The 8,638-nt window shown below is 33.1% G+C and overlaps 1 protein-coding gene across 1 annotated transcript in view; it reads left to right on the forward strand.

The window, feature by feature from the left end:
* Positions 1-6,633, forward strand: part of PPP1R12A (protein phosphatase 1 regulatory subunit 12A) — a 165,036-nt gene extending 158,403 nt beyond the window's left edge. Inside the window, 2 exon segments of the mRNA XM_017870370.1 lie at positions 1,611-1,661; positions 4,176-6,633. Of these exon segments, the coding sequence (XP_017725859.1) occupies positions 1,611-1,661; positions 4,176-4,262 (138 nt within the window). The 3' untranslated portion in view covers positions 4,263-6,633.
* Positions 6,634-8,638: the final 2,005 nt, after the last annotated feature.

Raw genomic sequence — 8,638 nt, forward strand, 5'->3', positions numbered from 1 at the left:
CGACTCACTGCATCCTCCAATTCCTGGGTTCAGCTCTGTCACCCAGGCTGGAGTACAGTGGCACAGTCACGGCTCACTGCATCCTCCAATTCCTGGGTTCAAGCAATCCTCCCACATCAGCCTCCAGAATAGCTGGCACTACAGATGCCTGCCTCCACACCCAGCTATTTTTTAAATTTCTTTTTGGAGACAAGGTCTCACTTTTTTGCCCAGGCTGGTCTTGAACTCTTGGCTTTATGCCATCCTTCCACCTAGGCCTCCCAAAGTGCTGGGATTACAGGCTTGAGCCATTGTGCCTGGCCAATTATATTTTTTAATGTTAATACATTTGTCAAATATAAGAAATTTCGTACCATTTACAGTTGTCAATTTCATTGAGCTAATAGAATCAGACAGTTGGGTATAGTTTTCTTGTCTTACTTTACCACTAAGTTAAAATCTTGAAGACACCTAATAAAATTGAGGCTCATAGGGAGATTACCTCTCAGAAGAAATATTCTATTTCTGGTATTTTGCAAAGTGGCAAAGATCAAATATGACACTTTATGTGCTAGTATTTTGAGAAGTGTGATGATTTCTATGAATTTGTCATGACTGTATTATTTATTAGAAGAAAGATCTATGTATTGAAAGTCATGTTTTCGTCTATATAATGTTTAGGCATGCCGATGTTAGAATAACATGGTACTTAAAAGACAATGAGTAGGATTCTATCTACTTTTAAAATCCCATACCCTAAAAACATTAACATTTACAGTAAATGTACTGCTTGACTAAATATCAGCATTTGTTATTAATCTGGGAAAGAATGTCTTGGAAATAGTTTCAGTGTGATTAAACTAAATTTAAATGGTTTGTATCTGAAAGGTGACCGGCAAGAGTCAGTATCTTCTGGGCGGTATGACCTAACCAGTTTTACAGCTCATCAATTACTGCTGCTTGCTTTTTGCATAACACCCCAGAATGCTTATCATTTAAGGGAGAATAAAACAGTACACTGCAGTAACGTGTTGTGTGTTGGCTTTGCCTGTCACTCTTTGAAAGAAGTTTAAAATAAATGCTGCAGTTGCTTCTCTATTAGATTCACCGCATTAATGCTACACATAATGTCAACCTAAATATAAAGCTATAAAGTCAGTTGGATAAATAATAGCTAGTACACATTGTGGGTGGTGGAAATGAGCTTTTCTTACATTCCTCTGAAATTGCAAAATACACATATTTTAGGCATGTTTGCTTCTTGCTTTTCTGCTTCTATCACTGTAATATGATTGCATCTTTGTGTGAGTTTTGTTTTTCTTTTCTGTACGGTCTTCAGTCTTGAGTATTGATTCACTCTAAGTTTTACATGAACTAAAAAAGTAGTTTGAACATGTTATATAGCATCCTCCCAGAAAGTCAAAGCTTTAAATTAAGAGCTTGCACTAAGGAAAAGATCTTCATATTTTCTCAAATTTTGGAAAGCTCTTTACATATCACTGGCATCACATCTTTTCTACACTGCTCCTGATTGGACCTTTAATTCTGAAGTATCACTATTTCACAATATAGAAGAAGACTTAAGAATATAATAATTATATAACTAACATTGGTACCTTAAATTGATCTAGGAACGAAGAGCTCTAGAAAGAAGAATATCTGAAATGGAAGAAGAGCTCAAAGTAAGTAAACTATGTTATTTATGAGAGATAGTGCTGTTTATGTATTAATGTTTAAAATACTATTAAAAATATGGTTTACATTAATTGTTCTCAAACCTGATTACCCAGTTTGTGAACTGTCTATATCTGGTGCTTCTCTTTCTTCCTGAATCCAGCAGGTTCTAGTGAGCGAGAAGAGAGTCTAAAACCTAAATCTTAACACCTGTGAAAAAAGGAGCAAAAATAAAATAAAAAATAAACCCAAATTATTTTGATAATCAATTTGTGTCGCACTTTTGCTGTTCATGTATAGAAAAAGTTAAAAAATAGGATATAGGATGTATTATTTATTCATGTTTCTGTATACTTTTATGTTTCTTGGTGAGTAAGTAGTGGAGGGGGATACCATAAAATGTTCTCCTTTGAAAGTAAAGGACATTAGGGGAGTGAACAGTCAGAGCTGTATTTTATCAAACTCCATATTATCTGTAGAAATAATTATGTTTTGAATGTCTTCACAAGAAAAGTAGCATAGTTAATTGATTACCTCTTATCACATTGTCTTTCATAAAATATCTTTATCACATTGTGAATTAGTGAACCAATGCATAATATATTATACCCACAGAATTAGTAGTTCAAGATTTAGATGTTTCAGTATTAAATTGTTTGGTTTATTATTAGACCATTATTATTCAATGGCTTTGAAGATTGGAGACAAATCTTTTGTATTTTGTTTGCTTATGTATTATTTAGTTTGAAATAGAATTTTAGGAAATCATTGTTTACCTTTCTGAATCTCTTATTCTTTTAAGACGTATTATTTTTTAAAAATTATTACCTGTGATATTCTTATTACACTCTTTCCATTTTCTTATTTTTTATTCCTATTTCTTTATGTTCTGATTCCTACAGAACCTGCACCAAATAAAGCAAATTCAGTCTCTGAGAGAGTTAAATGAGCGACTGCTGACTGAGAATAGGGCCTTGACAAGAGTGGTAGCCAAGCGCTCAGGGTTCTATAGGCAACTGCAGTCTGTGAACCTATAATTTTTAGTTTCATCATTTCTTCTTGGTAGAGCCAGGCAGGTGTTTTTATATTAGTAGGCGTGTTTTGTAAGAGCTCACGTTTACAAATTAATGCCATTGTGTCTGGAGCATATCATATAACTAATTATGCATGGCTTCTTAGAATGTTACAAATTGTCACTAATTATATATTGCAGTTGATGAACTACACTAAAATTAGGGATGATTTGGAATTTAAGTTAAAGACTTATTTGTACTTTTGTAAAGCTTTTGCACATTTTTTAGCTGTACAGATATTTTAGGCCTTAAAATATGTTATTTGCAGTTCTTTACTAGAGAGAAAACATAAACAGTATATAACATTTTACATATAATTAATATATTTTGAAGCTGAAGATTAAGCATGCATTATCTGTTTTTCAAAATAATGTCATTTGAAGTCAGAATCCACATCTGGCCAGTTTTCTATTATAAATATTCAAATGAATAAACTCAAGATTGCTATATTTTATATCTAAAGATTCTGAACACAGATAAGAATGTATTAGTTCCACATAAAATTAAATCTTCCTAAAGATTTTGCTTAAGGTAGTTTTGCAAATAGAAAACGGACTTTTATCTAGTTAGATAATCTAATACATTTTGAAAACTGAGGAAAGAGAACTGTTTTGGAAAGTATGATTTAAAGACCAAAAATATGAGCTATTTTATTTCTTAGTGAAACTGGCAAAGAACATACAATTTTAATCGTCCTTAGTAGACTATTCAGTTAACTTGTAATATTTTCATCCCCTTCATCAGTTTGTCTGTAAAACAGAAAATTGAGATGCATTGTTTGAAGATATGAGGCTATTTGCTTCAAAATTGGTTATCTTTGTAATGGTTGGATCATAGATACAGACTTACTACTTTAGCTTCCACATGATATACTATTCTAATAATAGTAATTGCTTGTTAACATTTAATAAGCATCTGTTCAGGATCGGACATTGTATTAGGCATCTTAAACTGAGGTACGATAGGTGAATCCTTTAAGGAATTTTAATAATTTAGAACAAGTCTAACTTCTTCAATATCTTCCTAGGTAGTCTGACTTTCTTGTGGAACAATGTTAAGTATTATGATTTTAGGTCTGACATACATAAAGCAAAAGTTTTTGGTTTGGGTGCTGACAGGAACCTCTTTTAAGAGCCTATCCTAACAAAAACGGGCTTCATTGTCTTGGCTGCTCGAATGTGGTGTGCTTCTGAGTCATAAAATCAAGTGATTTAGTAAATTTCAATGGAAAATTTGGAGAGAATAAACCTTTCATTCCAGCATTTATGAAACTAATTAGCTTTACAAATCCAGGTGTGGTTTTTTTTTCTTCTTCTGATACATATTTTAGATGCTAGAAATATATATAACTGACAAAGCTTGATCATGTGTTTTGTGGTGAAAATGTAACATTAAGAATAATGTTTTATCTATTTATTGAAGGTAAATATTCAATTTTTCTCTTTACAGATGTTACCAGACCTAAAAGCAGACAACCAGAGGCTAAAGGATGAAAATGGGGCCTTGATCAGAGTTATAAGCAAACTTTCCAAATAAAAAAAGGAAAAAAAAAAGCAGCAAGTAATGGAATTGCACATATTAGTAACCCAGTGGACCATAATTGGCAGTCACTGGAAGCCTAGGAAGAATCCTTGGAGACTGTCATTTTCGGATATCCTGCCAAATGCCCTCTTAATCTAGAATTTTTATTTCATTTTGTTTAATTTTCTGGGGTGTTTTTGTTGTTGTTGGTTTTTTTTTTTTTTTTTTTTTTTTTTTTTAATCAAGACCATTGTTTCATGTTAATGCAGCTGCTGAGAAGAATTTTTTTTAATGACTGAAAAACTTGTTTACAGCTCCAGCATATAAGGAAAGTGTTCAAGGCCAGATATGCCTCAGATATTTAACCAGTAAGCCTTAGTTGTACATAAATACTTTTGTGTCAACAAAAACCTTCAGCTTTCACAGAAGACAGTTACTCAACATTTTTTGATGTGCCACAGTTTCCAGTTTTTCGATATTTAAATTTTTTTGGCTTTTCATCTAAGTTTAGGTTTGTATTTTTTCCTTCTAAACTCTTCATGTGGCAGAGTCTTCTATGTTTTCACAGCTTTTTCATTTACAGATAAGAACACTTGCTCTTCTGTGATTATTGTCATGTATTAGGCTAATGCTATGTTGTCTCCCACCTGGAACTGAATTGCTTGGTGGAACATGCTTTCACTGTTTGTGCAATATGCATTTATTTCTTACATGAATGCTTTAAAGTCATTTGAGATTAGATCTTTTAATTCCCATTTTCTGCTTCATTGGTCACTTTTTTGTTTTTATTGTAGTATAAGATGTTAGATTCTGTAATCTTCACATTCATTTTAGCAGGTACTGAGTGATGCTGTATATACAAATAAGTGTATTGTTTTGATTTTTAGACCACCACATGGCATGCTTGACTATTTCTTATTTCAAATGTCTGCTAATGCAGAGTAGGCTACTCCATGATAGTGTTAAAAAACAAAATTTGCTGACAATGTGATATAAAGACTTTAAAAGTTACATATTATGTGGAGCCCTATCTTTACAAAAGTTTCCTACTGTAAAGTGCTTTTATTTTCAGTTTTCATTTGATAGTACTCAACCATAATTAAAGTTGCGTAAGATAATTGCTTTACATTTCACATACCTATATTTATCTGAGTGCTGTCTAAAACTGTTGTGCTAGCCAAAGTAATGCTATGAAATCATTTGCAGAATTAACCCGTGAGTTAATGTTAAATGCACTGTTATTGCCATGTGAAGAGGCATCGACTTTGATACCACCATCATGTTCAGACCATTTTATACATTTCAGTGGCCTTTTTTTTAAGGAAAAAAAAAGCGCAAAACCAAGTACATAGTGAAGATGGCTTTTATTTGGACAAATAGCTTTTATATTTTCATTAAACCATGCAAAAAATACTACATCTTTCTGGCACATAACTGTCTCCTTAACCACTGAACAGTTCAGCCATTTGAATAAATTGTACATTGTAAAGCTTATAGTAGGTGATTGTATTATTGATTGTATTGTATACTATATTAAATGTGAATTTGTACCCCTTCATTTTAAAAGGTCATTGTGTTCTACTGCCTATTTTAGATTACTTTGGGGTTGGGGAAGGTGTTTTGGTAAGCAGGATTTTAAGTCCTCTCTCTCTTGATTGGTTTTATGAAGATATAAGGTTATGCTCTTACTACCAAGCTCAGGATTCTTGATTTTAAAGGTACAAGGATAGTTGTGGGAGTTTTATTTTTGGTTATATTTGAACTGTATGAATGGTGGGTCTGAATATTGAGAATTACCATGGTCTTATGTGGAGGTAAAATATACAGATAACTGATCAGTTTGAGTGACCGCAACATGTTCTGGTTGCACAACAGTTAGGCATGCTATGGTTTATATTTGTGAAGTTTGGATGCCTGTGAAGAATGATTAAATACATGTTTCTAATATTTTAGTGTTTTGTATTTAGGTTATTTATTCTTTGTATCTAAAACTGAACAGCTACTGTGCTATATTGATTTTATTGGTAGTATTGAGCAGACCTTGTTTCTGCATGAAACTAGTTGCAAAACCCACTATTTTGGAAATAAAAATGTATTTTGACATATACAAATAAAATGAATAAAACTATTTTAAATGTGTGAACTTTTAATGAAGACATTTTAAATTTTGTTCTGAGATATTTAAATTCTGCATGGGTATTTTTTCACTGGTTGCTTTACTTGGATACCAATTTGAATAATTTCTGAAATTGTAATATTGTGATAATTTGCACAGCATTGTACATGCACATCTGTAAATGCAATCTTAATTGCCATATTTATGCAATCTGTGTACCAATTTGGACAAATGTTTATATATTTTACATAAAGCTATCTGTATGCAGAATCTGAGAACTAGTTTTTTTATGATAATAAGTGGGTAAAAATAGTAACAGTGAGTTTCAGGGTAGTTGCTTTGTAGCAGATTTCGCTTCCATAAACATTCTGTTTTTTTAAAAAATAAACCTGTGCTTTTTCTTATCTGCAAACATAGGCTTAGTGATACATATAAAAGTAATATTCCATTGAAACATACAATTTACTTTAATATTAGATCATTTTCCGGTTTAGATTTGTCCAAAGTTCGACCTGCTAACCCATCTATAACTAAGAGGCACTTTAAGCCAGGTGTGGTTGGGAGGCCCAGGCAGGAGGATTACCAGAGGACAGGAGTTCGAGACCACCCTGGCGAACAGGGTGAAACACCATTTCTACTAAAAATAAAAAATTAGCCGGGTATGATGGCACGCACCTGTAATCCCAACTACTCAGGAGGCTGAGACAGGAGAATTGCTTGAACCAGGCAATTCACTGAGGTTGCAGTGAGCCGAGATCACGCCACTGCACTTTAGCCTGGGCAACAGAGTGAGACTCCGTCTCCAAGAAAAAAAAAAAGAGGCACTTTTGATTTTGGAACTTTGATAGAGGACTGGTAGTAAGCCTAAATTAATATTGACTAAATTAATACAACAAGGATTGAATTATATTATTTCTATTTCTAGTACTTTACCTATTCATGCTTAGAATGGTAGGTTTTACTGTTATGTGTCCTACAAGAGTATTTGTATAAAAGAGTAAGGTAGATATTTTCTAATCCATTAGGCTAACTTTATTCTTTTGCTTAAAAGTATATTACTACTTAGTCTTCCTTGGTTAAACTGAGACAGTCATGACTTCCAATCCCAACACATTTCCCATAGGACGTAATAAATAGCTTTGTAGATTATCCTTCACTTTGACATTATAAGCAGAATACACAGCACACTCCACTAAAAATTATTAACTATTCATTAGCTCTATCTTGCTAATGATAACTTTTGTTTGCAAAGATGAAAGCTGACTGATGCAGTCTTTGATGTTCCTTGTTTACACTGTATGTGCATGGTCTCTGTATCTGAATATGATGTGCAGCAGGGATAATGTACATATGAGAACTCTCCAAAAAGCATTGGGCTTAGAGTGAGATATTTTCATATTTTATTCATCTCTCTATAACTAAATCCATTTCTTGACTTTGATTTTGGAAAGGTTCTCTGGCATTAATTGCCATACAAATGAGTGCTCTTTCTCTTAGGTAAGTGTTGTGGAGAGTATTATATTACTGTTCCTTGCCTATAAAATAACCAGATTACAGAAGTACTAAATTTAAAATAAAAATACAGGAGTCAGAAGTGTGAGATTTATTTCTATAATAAGGTAACATAAATAATGGATTCTACCTTATTACTGTAACTTCAAAGTTTTATTATTAAAAGTCTAAAGGTTATTAGAAGATCTTTTGAGCCAAGCTATCCCAACACGCCCCTCCTTAAATTCCAGTAAATGTCTGGGTCTCATAAACCAACTGCATTTTATTTTAAAAGCTGAAGGAAAAGGGGAAAAGTTTGAAGAAATGAAGGGTATTAGTAGATTCTGTCCTCAACAATACATAACTAATAGAACACGTACTTGGTGGTTGTAGGTCTGGAAGAGTGATAGTGGAAAAGAAGAGATTTGCTTTCTCCCCTCTCACTTTTTCTTACAGGTCTGTTTCAATAGCGTATCTCATTTGATCCTTAAAGTGCTCCATTTTACAGGTGAGAAAGCTGAGGTTTACGGCTTCTTTATTGGTTCAGCATCCAAAGCCTGGTACAACACAAAACTCTTAACCAAAACTGTGGTGGTGATTTTTCCCAACTCTGAATCCAGGACTTTTTTTCATATACCAGTTAGTTGCATAGTTTATTTGCATGTAACTGCATAAGTTTCTTGGGTCTATATACTTAGGCTTAAAATATTTGAGTATCTTTGAGGATGGCATTTCTTGGCTGTTTTCTCTTTTTTGAGACGGAGTCTGGCTCTGTCCCCAGGCT

The sequence above is a fragment of the Rhinopithecus bieti genome, unplaced genomic scaffold (assembly GCF_001698545.2).
Source record: "Rhinopithecus bieti isolate Rb0 unplaced genomic scaffold, ASM169854v2 scaffold_5153, whole genome shotgun sequence".
NCBI lineage: Eukaryota > Metazoa > Chordata > Mammalia > Primates > Cercopithecidae > Rhinopithecus > Rhinopithecus bieti.